This window comes from Gopherus evgoodei, chromosome 9, assembly GCF_007399415.2.
Source record: "Gopherus evgoodei ecotype Sinaloan lineage chromosome 9, rGopEvg1_v1.p, whole genome shotgun sequence".
Lineage (NCBI taxonomy): Eukaryota > Metazoa > Chordata > Testudines > Testudinidae > Gopherus > Gopherus evgoodei.
The window spans coordinates 4591799-4612003 of record NC_044330.1 but is presented as its reverse complement, the minus strand read 5'-3'; the positions used below and the strand labels follow the sequence as shown (position 1 = coordinate 4612003).

Below are 20205 nucleotides of genomic sequence, written 5' to 3'. Positions count from 1 at the left end.
GGCCTGAGAGCTGAGGGCAGCACTCATTCCTACAGCTTCTGGTGATGCCTTGAAGAGGAGTGGTAAGCCAAAGATCTCACAGGGAAATCCCCTTAAGCAAACATATTCCCAGAGAGGGACGGTGAGTTGGAGTCTGAAATTAACAACTTTGTTTTTCTCACTGGTGCAGAATTGGAAGGATAAGGTGAGTAACTCCGCTCGGATTACTTTTCAAGTGTGGAAGGGATTCATCAATGGAAGGGCAATTAAAATGCTTGTCTCACTCAGCTGTATTAACATCAAGAGGCGACTGAGCTGTAACGGAGCTTAGCTTGGTGAGCAGAAGGCATGCGGACTAGGGAAGCACCATCCAGTGGCAACAGCATGTTTATTCGCTGGCTTGGGCTCCCAGTCAAACTTCTGCTGAAGCCCATGTGCTGTTGAAAGTCAGATTAAATTGTCCCCAGGGTCCCTCGTGGCCTTCAGATCTATAAATGGGAGTTAGATCTGGCCTGTGGCTTCAGCCTCTAGACAGAGTTGTCTAAAAGTATCAGGTATGCGCCAAAGTCCTTGTAGCATTGGGACTTTAGATGGTGAACTCTTCACGGCAAGAATTGTATCATCCTACGTGCACCCGGCACAGTGGAGTCTTACACCTGACTGGGCCACTGGTGCGGCCATGATAAAAATAATACGTAAAACCCCGATCCTGCCCATAGCGCCATGCCAACAGGCCCACTTTCTGCTTAGAGCTGCTTGTGGGGTGGAGGCACAAATTGTTCACATCCCTCCTGTGTCATGCTCCCGCTAGTGTTCGCAAGCAGGTATTCCATTTACTGACTCTTGCTATTCATGCATCTGAGGAAGTGGGTATTCACCCACGAAAGCTCATGCTCCAAAATGTCTGTTAGTCTATAAGGTGCCACAGGATTCTTTACTGCTTTTACAGATCCAGACTAACACGGCTCCCCTCTGATACTTGACTCTTGCTCTGTTCAGCTGCCATTCACTACAGGAAGTTCCTGTTCTGTTTTGCTGATTTTATCATTCTATGGCTCGGAGACATGGACTGTTGAAAGAGAAAATGGGTCGTGCCTTACATATCTATTTTCAGTTAAAATACTGGATACAAGAAATCAGTAAAGGGGGAATCACAAAATGACTGGGTTATGCTTTTATTTTTATTTACTTCGTTTTATTTCTGCTTGGGCCCTTTAGCAGTAAAGCTACAAATGCTAATTGTGTGCTCTTCAGTTGCCTTGGGAGTAGATGCTTTGTCACCAGGTGTCAGGCTCATTTATAAAAAGCCTTGAGATCTACTGATGGAAAATGCAATGTGAAAGCCAGGTGTTCTTATTGTCATCTTCAAGTTTGCACCCTTCTGTTACTGAGGTATCTATTTCCTCTATCCAGTCCCAACTAATTGCTTCATTTTACTCCTTATGAGTCAAGTTCAGTTGCGAAAAGTCAGCTTCTGCTAAACAGAAGGCCCAATTCCACATATCCTGTGCCGCTCCAGCGCTTCCTTTTTTACTAAAGCATAGGGAATGGGAAGTATTTTGAATGAGGCCATAAGAAAAACAGCAACAACCAATTAAAGAGTTAGTGATACATATTGTGGCCAAGCCCAAGTATTAGGCATTTACCAAGGAAAATTCCTTAGCTAATTGCGTAATGTTCCTCAGAACTGGCAGGACTGTAGCATTCCCTGTTGTAAATATAGAGAACGGTGCAAATGCTGCAGTAACATTCTCTCTGGTACATCAGTCACTGTCGTCATGATGATGATAGAAAACAAGCAAAAATCCCAGGAACAATTCTTCCACCTCCGTTATTACAAATATCTAGTACATGAAGCTAAATCCTGCCACGAACGAGCCCCCAGGTCAGACCGAGTCCTTTTCAAACCACAAGTAGGCGGTTCTCACAGTGGATTGAAATCCAGGACGTGTCATACTGACTCTTCCAAAAATAATCTTGTGGCTCTTCTGGCCATTGCAGGATAAGCGAGTTGCAGGCTATAGCTCTGTGTGTGTCTTACCAGTCAGTTGCCGCCCAGGAAGTAATGTCCAGTGACGTATGTGGCAGTATTGGCTTGACCCTGCTGAAGTCTGTGGTGATTCTTGTCCTGCATGTGTACTTCTGCACCGTGTGTCAGGAGAAGGGGCTTGCCCATTGACATTCTTGGCTGAGGCAAGCAATAACAGTGACGTCTTTCAGCTGGCAGTTTTCATTGGGAGTTTTGGGTGCACAAGGAATGCAGGAGGACATCCGTAGGCTCCACGTGGTGTTGGTCAACATGAAAATATTGATCTATGTGGTTTTATAATTCCTTTTTTCTCTTTTCTTTCTTTTCTATTTATCCCAAAGATCGCAGACCTCCCACCATCCAGGTTTTGAATATATGGTTCTTATTTGATAGGGCCAAACATTTCTAGCAAGGCTAGCAAGTGGAATTCTGTCCCAAGCTCCAGCAAAATAAAGCATCTGAGCTTCTTCACAGATTTAGCATTTGCATCTGCTTGTACGGAATGCGTCCCTTTGTGACATGCATGTTTCGAGTGTTCGGTTTGCAAAGGCGAGTTTAACATACTGTAGTCACGCAAGCTGGCATTGGGAGGGCTGACACATCTGGCACAGACAATCATTAGAAGCTGATTTATATCGGTGTTTACATAACATGCTTGTGGGGAAGACGGATCTTTCAGCTGAGCCTCCTTGAAATGAAATGCACTTTATAGCTTCAGTGCTCCCAGCGATGGGGCTGGTTCAATACATAAAGTCTACAAATCAAGGTAGGCAACACACAGTATTTAATACGATTATTTAGTACCGTCTGAACTGAAATGGCTGGGGGAGAAGACAAATGTGGCATGGTACCACATGGAAAATTACAACCTAGGGATTCGTACAAGAATTGTAAGGTGGCTAAAGGGACTGGCTAAAGGGGAGAATGGAACAGGATGTGTGTACAGGGGAATTCTCTGGATCTCTAGTGGAGTTGAAGGATTGGCCTTTATCAATGTTTTTGTTAATGCTCTTTTCACAGAAAGTAGCCGTTCCCTAATGAAATTTGCTGATGACACAAAGGTGGGAAGGCGTCATGTATACAGAGGTGGATGGAAATATTATGCAGGAAGTTCGGGATGATCTTGAATGCTGGAGTGTCAGAATGGCATGAATTCAGTAGTACAAAGTGCAAGGGCCTGTGCTTTGGGTGGTGGTTGATGCTAAGATGACTAGGACCCACCAATGTGATGTGGCTGTGACAAAGGCAATGCAATCCTAGGATGCATCCAGTGAGCAGGGCCGGCTCCAGGGTTTTTGACGCCCCAAGCGGTGGGGGGGCGGGGAAAGGACGCGATCAGCGGCAGCTCTACCACAACTGCTTCATTCTTCTGCGGCAATTCGGCGGCAGATCCTTCCCTCCGAGAGGGACTGAGGGACCTGCCGCTGAAGAGCCGGACATGCCCCCCCTCTCCGTTGGCCGCCCCAATCACCTGCTTGCTGCGCTGGTGCCTGGAGCTGGCCCTGCCAGTGAGACATTTCCAGTAGAGAGAGAGAGGTATTAATGCTATTGTAGCAAGCTCTGGTAAGACCTCATCTGGAATACGGTGTACAGTTTTGGACAGCCATGTTCAGGAAAGATGAATTGAACCTCCAATGGTCGCAGAGAAGAGCTACTAGGATGGTCCGGGACGGAGGGTCTGTCTGATGAGAGGAGACTGGAGGAGGTTGGCTTGTTGAGCCTAGCAAAAAGAAAGCTGAGAAAGGGGATCCAGTTGCACTCTGTAAACACACTAGATCAATGGTTTTCAAGCTTTTTTTTTCATGGACCATTTGAAAATTGCTGAGGGTTTCGGCGGACCACTTAATGATCTTTCCAAATGTTGTTTGTACCATTAACTATTGTAAAACACTTGGGATGAAAGCTCTCTATAAAAAAAAACATTAATAAGAATTTACTTTTTTTGTTCTACAAATAAAAGCACACAACTCCTATTTTAATATCAGGAGTCTTAACTTTCTAATGCGATGGATGTGCCCTCTCTCCCCTGCCGCAGCAGCCCCCAGGCTGAGGCTGAGAAGAAGCAGGGGGGTGTCTCTTTCCCACCACAGAGGTGAGGCTGAGAAGGAAGCCGTCTCTCCCTGGCAGCCGCAGCCCTGGAGCTGGGGAAGACGCCTCTTTCTCTGGCTGCCACAGCCCTGCACATCCCAAATTCTCCCCACCCCCTCTTCTCACCCCACTGCCCCCTCCCACCTACCCCCTTTTCTCCCCCAAGCCCGTCACCTCACCTCACACATGCATCTTTTTCAGGGTCCGGGCACCTAATTAGTGGAGCCACGTCTGTGCACCTCCACTAATTAGGTGGGTGTCCCTTCATTGTGTTGTGTGTGGCCGCCCAGGCACGCATCTTAGAGGGAACTATCCGCCGATCACCTGAATGGAGCTCGCAGAACACAGTTTGAGAACCTCTGCACTAGGGTTTAAACCACAGAAGGTGAAGAGCTATTTAAGCTAAAGGACAATGCTGCACAAGAACAAATGGTATAAAGTAGCCATGAGCAAATTCAGACTGGAAATTAAAAGAAAGTTTCTAAGAGGGGTGAGGTTCTGAAACAGACAACTTAATGAATTTTAAGAGAGAGGGCAAATGTATGAGTGTGATCATATGACGGGGTTGCTTGTGACAGTAAAGGGCAACCCTGGGGCTCACTTACGGTTTATGTCTCATGTTCCTTAAAGCTCATGCTTCAGGGCTTCAGCTGGTCACCTGCAGGGGGTCAGGAAGGGATTTTTGTCCCCCAGTGTATTCTGGGAGATTTTTTTGGTCTCCTTCCTCTGAAGCATCAGAGATGGCCACACTTGGAGATGGGACATTGGACGGGTGGGCCAGGGCTCTGAGGTGACAGTGTGCATTCTCTCTCTCAGGTGCTTGGCTGGTTCTTTCACACATACTCAGGGTCAAACTGATCGCCATATGTGGGGTCGAGAAGGAATTTTCCCCCAGGTCAGACTGGCAGAGACCTTGGGGGTTTTCATCTTCCTTTGCAGCATGTGGATGCGGGTCACTTATCAGGGTATATATCACTTAGTCTGGGTATATATCACTTAATCATTTTTCTGCCTTTGCGGGATCCTCAATAACTGGTGAACCTCTGACCCTCCTATTCTCCGTCTGCGGCACATCACAGTCCAGTCTCCTGTGAGCTGTTATGCTTTGGTCTAATTCTGGTTATTGGGTTTAGAGTGCGGGTGCTGGGTGTGAGACACGGGAAGTCGGACTAGATGATCTGGCAGTGCCGTCTGGCCTTAAACTCGGACTCTAAAGAAGCACTCGGCTCGCCTCGCCGGTTGTGCGCTTTTGAATCCCAGGCCCTTGTGCTGCCCGAGTTGCAGGATGCAGTTACTGGTTTGAGAAAAGCCAGGGTTCGCCTGCGATGAATCTAAAGCAGGGTGCTCTGCTGGGGCGACTGGATGCAGATGGGACCCTGCATTTCTCCCCAGTGACACTGCTGCCTTGTGTGCCATACCCGGTATTGGCAGGAGCTGGCCTGGATTCCGAGCTGTTCTGGAACTGACAGCTGCCTGTCCCGCACTCACAGCAAACGGGTGAAACGAAAGGGCCTCAATTCCCTTGCAGACCAGCTGCTTTCCCAGCCTGTGCAAATATCTGAACTGATTCTTATGCCTGTTTGGTTTTTCTTTGCTTACAGAACACACTGGAACAGTGCAGCGTCTGTGCCAAACCCATCATGGAGAGGATCCTGCGCGCCACGGGGAAAGCCTACCACCCCCACTGCTTCACCTGTGTGATGTGCCACCGCAGCCTGGATGGCATCCCCTTCACTGTGGATGCCGGAGGGAACATTCACTGCATCGAGGATTTCCACAAGTATGGCCCAGGCGGTTCTAGTTGGCTTTTCCTGGTTGTGAAGGCCGGGACTATAACAGTGTTTAAAAGAAATCTAGATACGTTCATAAAGGTTAGGTCCATTAATGGCTATTAGCCAGGATGGGTAAGGAATGATCTCCCTAGCCTCTGTTTATGTTCTGATGTTTCCATCTGCTAGTTAGTCTTTCAAAGAGCTAGGAAAACATTCCAAATAATAATTTATAGTTTAAAATATCTATTTAAAGTGCACTGCAATCCACGACTGGAGGTAGCTTCTGTCATTGCCCCCATCCCTTCCCTTATCAAAGTTGATCTGAGAAAGACAGATAAGTAGATATAATCAAAGCACAAATGTTTCCCCAGCTTGGAAGAGACAGGCACGGTACACCCCTCAATTAAAAGAGGAAATCAATACTGACTAATGTGGGTTTACATCTCAAGCACTTATCTTTTAATTTCTAAGGGGGCAGACTTAATTAGAGACTCGTGACATCAGTGTGTGGGCCTGGAAGCTCAGAGCAGCATACTTATGTGACAAAAGGAATCGCAGCCGCCATATGGGAGAATGTTAAACTCCGGCAGGAAATGCTCCCTGAAGCTCAGACACATCTGTGTAATTGGCAGCTGCAGAGGCCGCAGTGCGTTACCTCTCCCTCTGTGCGTCTCAGCAAGAATCCAGAGAAATGTTCCAGAGGGTGAAATTCACCCTTGTGCAGGGGCCAGCAGAAAGCTAAGGCAGTGGCACTACATTATGTCCCACTTACACTCCCTAGGCCATGTATCAATATATGCGGGATGGTCCTCCTCCTTGAGAGGGATTGACATCCTTTAGGAAGAACTAAGTACCTTCCGGCTTGAAGGGTTAAATGGTGACTGAGCCTCATACTGCTCCTCAACCCGTGGGTGAATTTCACTCTCCGAGAATAGACGGCAGGGAAAGGACCTGTACTGGTTGGGTACAAGGCTGGGAGAAGATCCAGAGGATTGCAGATGATCTAATTGGGCTACTGAGTCCATCTACAGCCAGTGCAGAGTCTGTATCCGGAAGTATATTCGGCAGTTCTTTCACCCAGTTTTAGCTGATGCGAGTAATGAAACTTCTATCGCTTCTCTTGGGTCACTGCTCCACAGCCTAATACCTTGAATTATTAAGAAAATGTATCCAGTGTTCTCAATTTCTCTTCATTTAATTTTACTTCCCTGTATCGCCCTGCAGGATCCCTTCCCCCAGTGTTCCCACCTTCCAAATACTTTCAGAGCACCTACATGTCCTTAGGGTGCAGAGTGAGTGAGAAGCAGCATTCAGGATGTATTGGCAGCTATGGAGGCATGAAGAAACAAATAGAAGGCAATTGTGGATGAAAAAATTTAGTCAGTAAACCTAAACATTGGACACAGAACTGGGAGAGGAGGACAAACGAAATTCATAAACAGTTTCAGAAATGTTATAAACATCTTCCTGGTCAAAAATCTTTGCAAAAAACAAAAACTAGTTTTAAAAATTTCTGCAGAATGTTTTCCTGAAAATTTTTCATTTCTGGAAAATTTCAGATTTTCTTTTTTCACCGTTTTCATTCTTTTTTCCTTTTTGCCACTGGAAAAAAGAGGTAAAGAGGGCAGGAGGAGAGAAAAACAAAAAATGTGTTTGTTTTTCACTTTGTGTCAATCAGAAAATTAGTGAAAGTATTTTTTTTTGGGGGGGGGGGAATCCATTTTTTAAGTGAAAATAGTTTTTAGAAGAATTCTAGCTGGCTCTGTTGACCGTTTGAAACTGCTATTGGTGTTCTTATCTTGAAAGGTGAGGAGCAAATGGAAACTGTGAAATCCACCTGCAAGACATGAATGGCTAGATGCTGCCCTAAGAAACGCATGCAGCCCCCAATGAATTCAATGGGACTCATTTCTCTGTCTCTCTGGAAAAAAATTGGCCCATGTTGTTCTGCCTCTGGTGACCTAGATAGAGAAACGTTCAAGTATTTTTAAGCAGCACATTTTAGCTGAATTGCACAAGAAAGTGCCTGAATTCTCACATTAACTGTGATTACAGCTACGGTCATATCATGATCCATCTAAATTCTCTTTCAGAGCAATCAGCAAAGGTGCTGTTTAATTCATGTCTGCATAGCTGCAATCTAACAAAACGCCTTGCATCTGCTGCCAACGAAATGAATCCTTTTCTTTACTCCTACTGCGGCTAAGATGTTTTTTAATGGAGTTAATTCTAGGGTGGTTTGTATAAAAGGCTGGGTGGCAGAGTCACTGTTTCCTAGATATTTTACAAGAGAAGACTCTTTGGTCTCTTCACATTCTGGCACTTGCCATGAGCATTGCCCATTGACCCTACTTCTAAGTTTCTTAGCTATTAGCCAGTATATGTTCTGAGGGATAGGGTTTCAGAAGGGTGGTCTCCTATTTCGTGGGGAGAATTTGCATCCAAGGCATTTTCACCTGTGACTGCCAGATTGTGGATGCAAATCAAGTAGTTGAGAGATCGAACCAGTCAGATATGCTCTAGCAGTTCTCTTAGCGGTGCACAGATTGAGCCGAGCTAAAACTAACATCCTGTGGGTGTAGTGGGAGCCAGATGCTTGAGGATTTTAAAACAAGACTGGATAAAACCCAAGTAAATTATACTGCATAGAACAATCCCGCAGTGGCAGGATCTAAGGCTGCATCCTACTTGGTCCATCTCTAGTTTCAGTAGAGACAGATGGGGCAAATCCTGCTAACTTCATTCATAAGGGGAATTCCACTGATTTAAATGGCGTTATATTGTGCATATGAAACTAGCTCACTCTGGGGCTTGCGCTTGGATACGACAATGATGAGCAACATCATCAAGAGATTGTTTAATAAATGATTAAGACGAGCAGAATATGATTCTCAGGCCCCTGCCATTGTTCTGTAGGAACTAATAAGCATCCCATAATGTTTCATTTTCAAGGAGGCAGCTCTGCTTGCAGAGATGTGTGTTGTGCCACAGTTTCCTGCAGGGTTCTTAAGTTTCTAATGTAGCATACGAAGAACATGGCTGTGTACTTGGTGTTTGACTGGAACCATCTTTGCTTTTCAAGGAAATTTGCACCACGATGTTCCGTGTGTAAGGAGCCCATTATGCCTGCCCCGGGTCAAGAGGAGACCATACGCATTGTGGCATTAGATCGTGACTTCCATGTCCAGTGCTACCGGTGTGAGGTCAGTATTCCCATTGCTGGCAAGGGAAGAAAGCAAATATTGGGTTCACTGTATTGACAGAAATGAACTTCTCCTACATCAATAATGAGCACATTCCTGTTATCACACTGGTTCTGCGTTAAACTTGACTCCATTGACTTCAGCAGAAGTGACTCCTGATTTACACATAGATGGTGCAAACAATAGGAGAATCAGGCCTTCTGTATATACCAGCTTCATTGTGTTAGCAAGAAACTACGACTCAAGAATTAGAGCTGAATATTTGAGAATATGGTAATTCGCTACCTGGACACAAAGGTTGCTCCTATTTGTTTTGTTAAAATCAGCTCTAATGTATGTTGCAATGTGAGCAAGATTATATAAGTGGGTTAAAAAAAGATGACGTTAATAATTAGCTGGAAAATCAACATACAGCTTGTGGTTGAAAAATTTGAATTGGCATGTAAACATGATCATTCTCATTCATGTATGGCCCTTGCTGTGCTTGGTTTCTGGTACATATGATTTTGATAAGAATCTGAAACAGAGGAAGAATCAGCTTGGCACATGTAGCATATTGAACCTCTGAGAATTCTGCAATGCAGCTGTTCTCCTGGGGATAAACTCCAGCCAGATGTTGGGACAAGATGTGAGTCCCAGTAATGGTGCTGATCACAGTCATGGGCTCGAGTGCGGGGCTGAGACTCGAGGTCTCTGAGTACAGTTCGTGACTCTACCATCACCTTCCTGCGTGAGCTTAGGGCAGTCACTTAATCCCCATGAGCCTTGGCTTTCCATTTACAAAAGACGGATGGTTATGATGGCATTCTGGCCTTTCTTCCACCCTTTAGCTTGTGTATTTGGATTACAAGCTCCTGGGGGCACAGATGGTCTCTCACTAAAGGTCTGTAAAGCACCCAGCGCAATGGGCCCTCAATCTTGGTTGTGGCCCTTTGGTGCTAGTGTAATAATAATGACCACAACGATGAAGGCGTTCTGCAAGGCCATGGCTCTGCTGTCACCTCTGTCATGTTTTCTATTGCTTTCTGGAGTTCGCTCTTCCAAAGAGAGAGAGAGATGAGCAGAAAACTTGTTTTCAAGGCTCACTTCTTCTTTTTCCTTTTTGGCATTAATAAACATGAGCTTAAGTTTGCCGTGTTCCTCAATGCTAAAGCCCTTTCCTTTCCCAGAGATGTGAAGGGAATAATCTCCTTTTATTTTAGAGAGCTTGGGAGCCCATCTCTGCTGCAGCATTGTCTCTTTTCAGGGAATGGGTTGGTCATGAAAGACATCCTAGAACTCCCACACTGACTTGGGCAGAATTCTGTTACCAGGGGACGTGAGTGTGTATTTCACTAATAGGTTCTTTGCCTAATTTCATTCTCATCTTATTTCTTCTTTTGGTCTTTATTCTGTTCGTTGTCTAGGACTGTGGTGGCCTCCTGTCTGAAGGGGACAATCAGGGCTGTTACCCTCTGGATGGACACATCCTTTGCAAGACCTGCAACTCAGCTCGGATCCAGGCACTCACCGCTAAGGCCAGCACTGACCTTTGAGCATCTACCACCACACTCCCATATTTGCCTGTTGGGGGAATTGCACAACCTTTCCATTTAGCATGACTCCTTTCCAGCCTAGGACCTAATTCTTTATTGAACAAGTAAAGCCGGAAGGCCTTGGGACAAGCGGGCAGTTTCTAACTTTATCTCTATTTGATTCACATCTCCTAAGAAGCACATTAAAATTGGGATGATTGGGCTCGATTCTCTTCTTACTCTGGTGTGAGGGCCTGATCCTACTCCCATTGACATCAGTGGGAAGCTATATATTGGACGTGATTCCATAATACTAGACTTACGCCAGTGTAAAACAGCATGTAAGTGTAAGACCAGAATCAGAGTAATTGTTATTGCAAGACAAACTATACAAACATTGGCCATGAGACATTGAGCCTTTATATAGGTATTGTTTTAAATCATAGGGACACAGATTTGTTTTAAATCATAGAGGCTATACCTTTCTCTTATGCCCTCGCTTGTCTCCATTCCCCTTCCAGTTTCTTAACTTTTTCTTTTCTATAATATTATATTTCGCTGTTGCATACATGTATTCAGTAAGGATGCTTCCAACTCTCAGATGCTCAGGTATTTATGTATGAACCATCACTGAAAGTTGTGAGGCTGCATACACACATGCACACGCACGTACATGCATATATCCTTTTGGTACACTACTGCTATAAAGTCACTGAGAAGTTATGTTAATTATTTTGGGGACTGGAAAAGGTTAAAAAGAAATTCAAAATGGCTTCAAAGAAAATGACTAATGATGGCCACCACGGGCATGCTCAAAAGGATCTTAGGCTATCCAGGGCCAATGCAGTTACATAGCGACCAGTGGGCACTGCTTGTTTCCAAACCAGTACTTTAGCAATGGAGTCTTGACCAGCTTCCACTGACATCAAAGGAAAGACTCCCATTGGATTGAATTCTACCTTGAGACAGGCTCAGGCATTCGAGGATGATGGTAACATACCAAAGCTGGAGTTACAGTACAAGCTGTGAGAATTGTTTAATATTTCAGCATTTGGGGCTTTCCAAATACCTGACATTTCTGGAACAGGAAGGATTCATTTTTCATCTCAAGTTGTAAATAGGTGTAATTTAGCCCCCAAAAGGGAAGAACAACAGACATCTTTTCTTCTACAGTTTCATCACGCCGTTTTTTTCTTTTTGGAGAAATGTCATTGCAAAGGAATGACTAGGGGATGTCACAGTTCCAGGAAAAAAGGGACTTATTGATGCACTCTTCAGGGAATTAAAAATTTGCACCAAGGTTAATAAAAACCTATGTGCAGGCAGCTCATGGGTTTGTTGGTGGGTTTTGGGGGGTGTAGGTTTTTTTTTTGTTGTTGTTAATTAAAAAATACATTATAAATCCACAACTCATTTTGTACAGCTATAATATTCTTATTCATGAAACCCATAATAACTAAGGTGCGAATTACATGGGAAAGGAGCAATTTTCATATCACTGCATTGACATTAATATTTTGTTTGCAGATGTAATCAAAGAAAATACCTTTAGCTGCACCTAACAAATTAAGAGCCAGAACGGAAGCATTTCAGGGCTGATTGACCATATTAATAACAAACTTACAGTTTTGAAGAGTAACTTGCAAATTTTGCTCTCTCTCACAATAATAAATAGTAAAATGTGGTGCTTTCCCCTTCAGTCTCTGTAACAAGAGCTTCATAAAGTTGCATCACCCAAACCTGAAAAGAAAAAGGAGTGAAATGAAATGACATGGGTTGGATCCAAGCGAAGAATTAAAGAAAATGGAAAATTGACTTTTACTGTAACTCCTGAAAATGATATGTCCCCTCCTCGCTCAGCATTTCGGTTGACCTTTATGGCAAAGTCCTATTGAATGTAACAGTGAATAATAACATTTCTGTAGTTGTTTTTTAAACCATCCTATAGTGAATTTAATAGAGAATTTAGGGTCTGTCCCCCGACACTTTCACCAACTTTTTACTGGCATAACTCCACTGGCTTCAGTGAAATTAACCTGGATTTGCACCACATCAAAAATCATAGAATCATAGAATATAAGGGTTGGAAGGGACCTCAGGAGATCATCTATGAGGTCATTTTTCTAGAAATCTGTAGGATGACTGATCCCATAGAAAGTATATTGTTCTCCATTAAATCCTGCAGGACTTTGCTATTAGGGTAGTGTCCATGTAACAGCATCTCACCATCATATTGGAGTGTGGCCCCAGCCTTCAATAATTTCAGCATTTTCCCACAGTAGATTAGTTAGCTATGTTATAATTTATTTCATGCAAAAAGTTAAGTGCTGGGTAGATTTTTTAAATAAGGACATGACTCTTAATCGGCTCCATTTGCTATACTGGTCATTAGCCCTGGCACCTACGGTAATTTTGAGCTTGCTAGCATTACATGCAGAAGATTGTTAAACACTTATCTGAACTGAATCTACCAAAGTATGGAAGTTCAGAGCGCAGGTGGCTAACTTCACTTTATATCACATTCCATCGTGCCTTAGAACTGGGTTTCTGAGCATCTTCTCTCCAAAGTACACTGGGAGTGTGATGTATACAACAGAGCATGGCACTGATGTACAACTATAGCTCTGAACTTCTGTGTCCTTGTAGGTTTCAGTCAGTCTGTCTGTCTCACTGAGTGGCATATTAGAAAGTGATGAGAATTAGCAACTGTAATTAGGACAAGGGTCGTGGTCTAGTGATCAGAGGAGGGAGACCAGAAGTTTGGATTCCTGGGTTCTTTCAGTGCCCCGGCCACAGACTTACTGTGCAATTTTGAGCACATCATTTGCTCTGTCTACCCTCTTCACAATAGAGCTTGATAATTCTTACTAACTTCCCAGGGAAGGGAAGGGACTGAGTAAAGTAATTTTAGAGTGGCCTACACTGCAGAAGTTCAAATCCAGATCCTCCCTTTCTGAAAAGTTTGGTTGGGTTTGTGGGTATGGAGCAGCCCATTCCAGTACCAAGAGCTAACCAGGAGGTCTAGATCTGAACTTTTCCATGTTTAGGGTGTTCTGTGAATTTGGTGGTGTGGGGGCTCTTAGATCATTGCTTCTCAAGCATTTTGAACTCCTTGGATGGAAGGAGAAGGGGGAGTGTTGTTATTATACATACAGCAGCTAATTTTCCAACTTGAAATATCTGGGTAATGTTGTTTTAATTTGGTTTCTCCTCTCTAAAATAACCAAAGCCAGTTGCCCATTTGAGTGGGTGAATAAGTGCCTGGAGTGTTTTTTTAAAAATACATTCATATGTGGTGCTTAAACTGATACAAATATATTTTGGAAGATACACACACGCATACCACACTCTGTCATGTCAGATTTTCAGACCTGATACTTGCGGGTTTCAAATAGATCTTTAATCATGGCATTGCCCTAAAGCACAAACAAAATATTGCTTAGCCACAATCTATCATGTATTTATTACATATCCTCATTTATCTATTCCAAAGAAGCCTTTTTTACCAAAGAGACCTTGTTCTTTTAAGGTACATTTCTAAAGTCATGATAAATACTCATGTTGTTTGCTGACGCATTAATGTTCAGCAATTTTCCTTTGACAAGGAATGTGAAGATCACCTAGACCTTTCTATTTCAATCCGTCGGTTTTTTGGTGGTGGTTCTTTGCCTTTTCTAGCATTTGTGTGAAATTAGGGCTTGATCCCGTGTTTCAGGTCACCCCGTTGGGAGTTTGGGGTGCAAGAACAAACCCTTGTTTAAACCTTGGTTCAGGAAAGTATTTAAGCGTGTATTTATTATTCAGCACATGCTTAAATCCATTCCTCAATGGGACATAAACAGATGCTTGAATTTACTACATCAGATTTGGTTGCCTTGGTTACAGCCAAATCTCTAGTGACATCATGAAAGTGAATGATCTTATTTTGTTAATGTAATTGCTTTATTGTCATTTATTGTTTTATTTTAATTGTTGCCTGAATGTTGCCTTTTAAAGCAGAAGACAACATCACAGCTTTAGATAATGCACCTTTCATTATGATTTTTTTTTAAATAATTGATAGATTTTTATCACAGCTGCAAAACACTTGGGGAACGTCTTAGTCCCTGAGACACGGGGGAAGCAAAACGTTTGCCAGGGTGAGCTCTACACACATTCATCAGACTCTTAGGGCAGAAGCAGGAATGAAGTGTGACATAGGCCTTGGGTTAGCTCATTATCTGGGCGTGAATTACACATCCTACGAGCATAAAAGAGTTCTCGGTATAGATATTGTGTGTGGAGTATGGCGCACGCAATCACCAATTAAATCCAGTCTAGTAACACATATTTTGAGCCCTAAGCCTCCAACCTAGCTGAGTGTAGCAAAGTCTAGCTGGGGCTGCAAAGAGTGCTGGTTCTACAACATAATTTCCCTCTTCCGGCCTCATGGAAGGTTCGTGGGAGTAGTGGGAAAAGGGAAAACAGAGGACAATGCAGAGACCTCAGGAAAATCCCATCATCAACATCCATGGGAGTGGCGGGGAATCTTGTCACTTTGCTTTACTCTAGTTTAGGACGTACAATTCTGTGATGCCCCATTTTCGTCTAGAAACTGAACAACTCAAAGGAGGGTTTTTTGGTTTTCGAATTGCCTTTTGTTAATGTCTGGTTCCCGTGGTTGATTCTGTGGGCTGATTTGATATTAGATCATCAAGTAATGCTAATCACGCTTTATGTAGATCTCAAAACTATAAATCAGGGTTGACACATGAGGATGTGTGCTGTGGATTTCGGTGGTGAAAATCTGCATGGGAAACACTAGTCGCATGTTGATATTTGTTTGAGGATCTACTGCAAAGAATGGAGAGGGCTACCTAAGGCCATATAGAAGTTAGTAAAGTATGAATTGATATAGAGACTCTGAGAACAGTACTTCTGTTAAAGCTGGTCAAAATGTTTTACACTGAACTTCTATTTTGTTGAAAGCTTGACGTTTTTTCTTCAATACCTTTTGGGGGGAATCGTCTATTTTCTGTTTTCACAATATCCTTTACAGCATTTGTTATTAATAGTTTAATCAGTATATTGTTGACATTTTTATCCTAATAGTTTTTGAAATGATTCTGTTTTTCATTTACCAAAAATGAAGTTTTCTTACTCAAAGCCATTTTTAATAAACAAAAGTTTTCGGTAATGATTTCAAAAACCATATGGTAAAAAAAAATCCTGTAAAAGTGTCACAAAAATGTTCATGGAAAATGGATCCATTCTGATGTTATGGAACAAACAAATTTTGAAAATTTTCACAAAATTTTTCTTGTTTTCTGATTCACTCTACTTCCTGTGCAGACACCATTTTCCTAATTACCAAAAATCCGAATAATGTGACTTTTCTGGGAATAACAGTGTTACTTCTGTTGGACACAGTTTTTGTCTTCTCCCTTCAAACCATGCCCAGGCTGGTTAGGAAGATGGTGACAGTGTCAGTTGTCCTTTGTTTCAAGCAGGGCCACCCAGAGGATTCCGGGGGCCTGGGGCCATCGGTGGCAGGCGGCTCCGGTGGACCTCCCGCAGGCGTGCCTGCGGAGGGTCCGCTGGTCCCATGGCTCCGGTGGAGCATCCACAGGAGGTCCACCGGAGCCGCGGGACCGGCAAGCTGCAGGGCGCCCCCCGTGCGACGAAATTCTAGAGCCGGCTCTATTCAGCGGCGGGGGGGCCCTTCCGTTCTGAGACCCACCGCCGAAGTGCCCCGAAGACCCATGGCGGGGGCCCTCAGCAGGCGAATTACCGCCGAAGCGGGACCCGCCGCCGAAGTGCAGTCCGCTCTTCGGCAGTAATTCAGTGGCAGGGGACCCCTGCCGCAGGTCTTCGGGGCACTTCAGTGGTAATTCAGAGGCGGGGGGCCCCTGCCGAAGGTCTTTGGGGCACTTCGGCGGCGGGTCCCGGAACGGAAGGGCCCCCCGCCGCCGAATTACTGCCAAAGACAGGGTTGCACTTCGGCGGCAGGTCCCGCTTCAGCGGTAATTCGCTGGCGGGGGGTCCTTCCCCCCGGAGCAGAAGGACCACCCCGCCAGCAAAGACCGGGAGCGGAAGAAGCTCTGGGGCCCGGCCCCGCAAGAGTTTTCCGGGCCCCCTGGAGCAAGTGAAGGACCCTGCTCCAGGGGCCCCGAAAAACTCTCGTGGGGGCCCCTGCGGAACCCGGGGCCTGGGGCAAATTGTCCCTCTTGCCCCCCCCTCTGGGCGGCCCTGGTTTCAAGTACTGAAGGGTGTGAGTAGATTATGCTCACCAAGATTGAGAAACTCTGGTTGAACCTCACACCCTAGCACCATTCCTTTGGGCTTGGGAAAGGCCATTTTCCATATACATTTCCGGAAAGATTGCTGTTCCTCCTCAGCATTTCAAGGTTGCAGTTGAAGCAGTCGGTTGGCTGTCTTGATGCTAGAGCCCTTGTGAATTGTAAATGAAATGTGACTGGTAATCCCGCACCGCTCCTTTAAGCCAATGGTTCTCAAACTTTTGTAGTGGTGACCCTTTTCACATAGCAAGCCTCTGAGTGCGACCCCCCTTATAAATTAAAAACACTTTTAATATATTTAACACCATTATCAATGCTGGAGCAAAGCGGGGTTTGGGTTCAAGGCTGACAGCTCACGACTCCCTGAGGGGTCCCGACCACCAGTTTGAGAGCCCCTGCATTAAGCCATCTGTGAATCAATCCAATTCCATTGGCGAGTCCATAGTAATAAACAACTTGTTCTAGGGTTCGTGGTGAACACATAAGTTCTCAGCTTTGTTTTTAGAGACACTAACTATTGAAAACTCAGTAGAACCGTTAGGAACTATATATATAAAAATAATATACATATTTTAGATTGTCCTGAGAATATGACGAATTAAAGGTACAGGCAACAGTAGGTAGCCGAGGCAGTTTTTATTATACCTGTCCTGTCTTCATTTCTGTGCCGCCGCATTCTCAATCTTTTTGGCATTAACCCATGTATAACCAACCGCCTCATTGAATTTGCAGCTATGCTAATGGGGCTAATCTGAAATGTTCTTTTTGTTGTTTGTGTGTCTTCCTGATTATTCCTCAATCTAAAAAAAAAAGCCCAAACCCCAAATGGTGATAGCGTCTTTACGGTTCCCGGGCATTAGAGTCCAGTCTCCTGGGTTTTGTTTGCAGATTTACCTCTTTCTCCCTTTGTCACCATAAACAAGTCACTTAGCCCCAGTTTATCCATCTCTGTAATGGGGACAATATATTACCTATCTCACAGGGGTGTTGTGAGAGTTACTTAAAAAAGGTAAAACTTTTTGAGCTCTTGAATCAAAGTAGCTGTCTGCATCCATAGCATCAGTGGCAGGAGTGCCATGCATATGTCTGCCACATGAGAATAAAAGAAAATGATTATATTTATTGCTTTTTAAATGATTGTCAAATTGTGCCTTAAATTTTTAGTCAGATCTAACCATGTAATTTAGAGCAATAATTCCAGGCCTTATGTTGGAGAATCCAATCAGTGATTCGTTTGAAAGTCTAGATTTTTTAATACTTTTTCCAGAAAAGGAGGTTATTGAGGGGCTCTCTTCTTTTATTTTTTTCTCCTCCAATTTTATTTTGGCATGAAAGGGGCAGCCGAAATGCACATTTGTCTTGTTTGTGGCATTTTCATCTGTTTTGTGTTCTTTTAGGGAGATGCCACTCTGTCATTTTATGCATAATTACATCTCTTTAAATACACGCCAACCAATGAGACTGTTTTGCTAAAGTTAGCAGGCTTTTTTTTAATCAACCAAATTTTGGGTTGTGGGGAAAGTGTTGCAGTTCTTTGCTACACATTCATTCTAACTTTCACTGCAAAGACGAAATCATAGTCTTCCCATATCTTTGCTGTAGTTGTAGGTTGACACAAGCATTAAGCCAGATTATAAAGGGAAATACTCAGTGTAACCTGGTTCCATTTAGCAGCAAGACTCTTTTGTCAGCTCAGGTCCTGTTGGTTTGGATTTTTAAATGTCAAATTACAGACTTAGGCGTTCCTAAAGATGAACAAAAATGGCATTTCATGTGCAGTAATTTGGTGGTTCCAGGCTGCAGTATTTTCCCTGCGAATCTGGATGTCATTGTATTTAGGATCCTGCCAGCAGCCGACAGTACATTTGACCTAGTGTCTAGTCCATCTCATTGCTCCTAAACGGCTGCAGCACTGCAAAGCTTGCGCAGCAGTTTTGGCTGCCTTCCCCTGCTCCTACTTGGTCCCTATTTGCACAGTTTAACTGAGCTTTTCTTCCTGCTGAAGGTCAGAGGCGAGCGATAGGAAACACTACACTTTATAAACAAGCAGAGCCGTTTTAACCCCTGCGCTCTGGACACAAACGCATTTTTAGGTGGTGCACTGTCTGCTTCGCTGTGGGAGGGCACCCAGAGAGTGCATTTGACTGGTATAGTATGCAAAGCCACAAGATATCCTTTTTACTGAACTACTCGATGTCATTCAGCAACACAGCTTCAGCCTTGCAACGCAGAAAAACCTTCCCGCAGCAATGCACTTACGATAGCTTTCCTCTCCCTTGCAAAAAGTGAAACTTTCCCAACTAGGATGTATATTTAGCCTGTATATTGCACAAAAGGCTGGGAGTTGTTTTCCCAAGGATTCTTTCTGTAACCTCTCTCTGACAATGTTGAAGGGCTTGCCTTTTTTTGACGAGATTAGATGTTGCATATTGATGTTAGCATTTCAATGGCTCCTGGGGCTTTGGAACGTATTAAGAACTTCTGAAGTTAATATTCACCATGTTTTAAATATTCAAAAGTAAAAAATCTACATAAAATGACTCTCGCTACACATAGACTGTGTTGTTTCTTTTTGAAGCAAGCACTGGGGGGTCTCCGGCTCTGCTGGGCTCTTTCTAAAGCTGCTTTCATTCCAACTTATCAGAACCACTTAGAAATAAAGGGCCCTGGCTCTTATCCCACGTCAGTTCTAACGGTGGTGCCTGTAGTGGAGTGGCTCCTGATTTCTTCTGGGATTGAGTCCAACGGCTGGGATTTTCATAAAATCCTAAGGGAGTTAGAAGCACCCAATTCCCACTTAATTCCAACCCCTTTATTGTCCCCATCATGACAATGTGACATGTAGGGCCTGAATCGGACCTCACTTGCATCACAGTCTGTGTCCAAAGACCCTCCCCTGCTCATCAGGGTGTGCACTGTGTGCAGTGAATCAGGAGTAACTCCAGTGTGAAGGCACTGCTGTGAAACTGGCGTGAGAGGAAACTCAAGCCTGTGGCTTTTATGTGTTAGTGCTGCCGTCAGCAGGGACAGGGCAAGCATGTTCTGTTGCAGGATGTTGGGACAAAGCTCCCTTCAGTTCACCCTTAAATACACCAGAGGAGATTTTGCTTGACCCGAACGTCCCTCTTCTGCTGGATTGCAAGGGGCAAGATGAAAGCTGTCAGCAGAAAAGCTTCCAGGGAAGCCCTGGTTCCTGTCTCTATAGGAAAACTGCTGGCTGCTTTAGGTGAGGGTCAGGTAGAGCTTGCAAACACTCAGCCGTGCCACTGTGCCATTAGTTATTCCCGTCTGCTTTCCCCTTGAGTGCACACCGAGCATCTCCCAGGAGCACAGCAGGTCTTT

General features: G+C 44.2%; 1 protein-coding gene across 13 annotated transcripts in view; it reads left to right on the top strand.

Moving 5' to 3' along the window:
* The window catches only part of LPP (LIM domain containing preferred translocation partner in lipoma), a 443377-nt gene extending 427232 nt beyond the window's left edge, over window positions 1-16145 (top strand). For all 13 annotated transcript variants that reach the window (XM_030574715.1, XM_030574714.1, XM_030574721.1 and 10 more), the window contains 3 exons: window positions 5698-5876; window positions 8951-9071; window positions 10478-16145. In XM_030574715.1, the coding sequence (XP_030430575.1) occupies window positions 5698-5876; window positions 8951-9071; window positions 10478-10606 (429 nt within the window). In that variant the 3' untranslated portion in view covers window positions 10607-16145. The remainder of the gene's footprint in view (window positions 1-5697; window positions 5877-8950; window positions 9072-10477) is intronic.
* Window positions 16146-20205: the final 4060 nt, after the last annotated feature.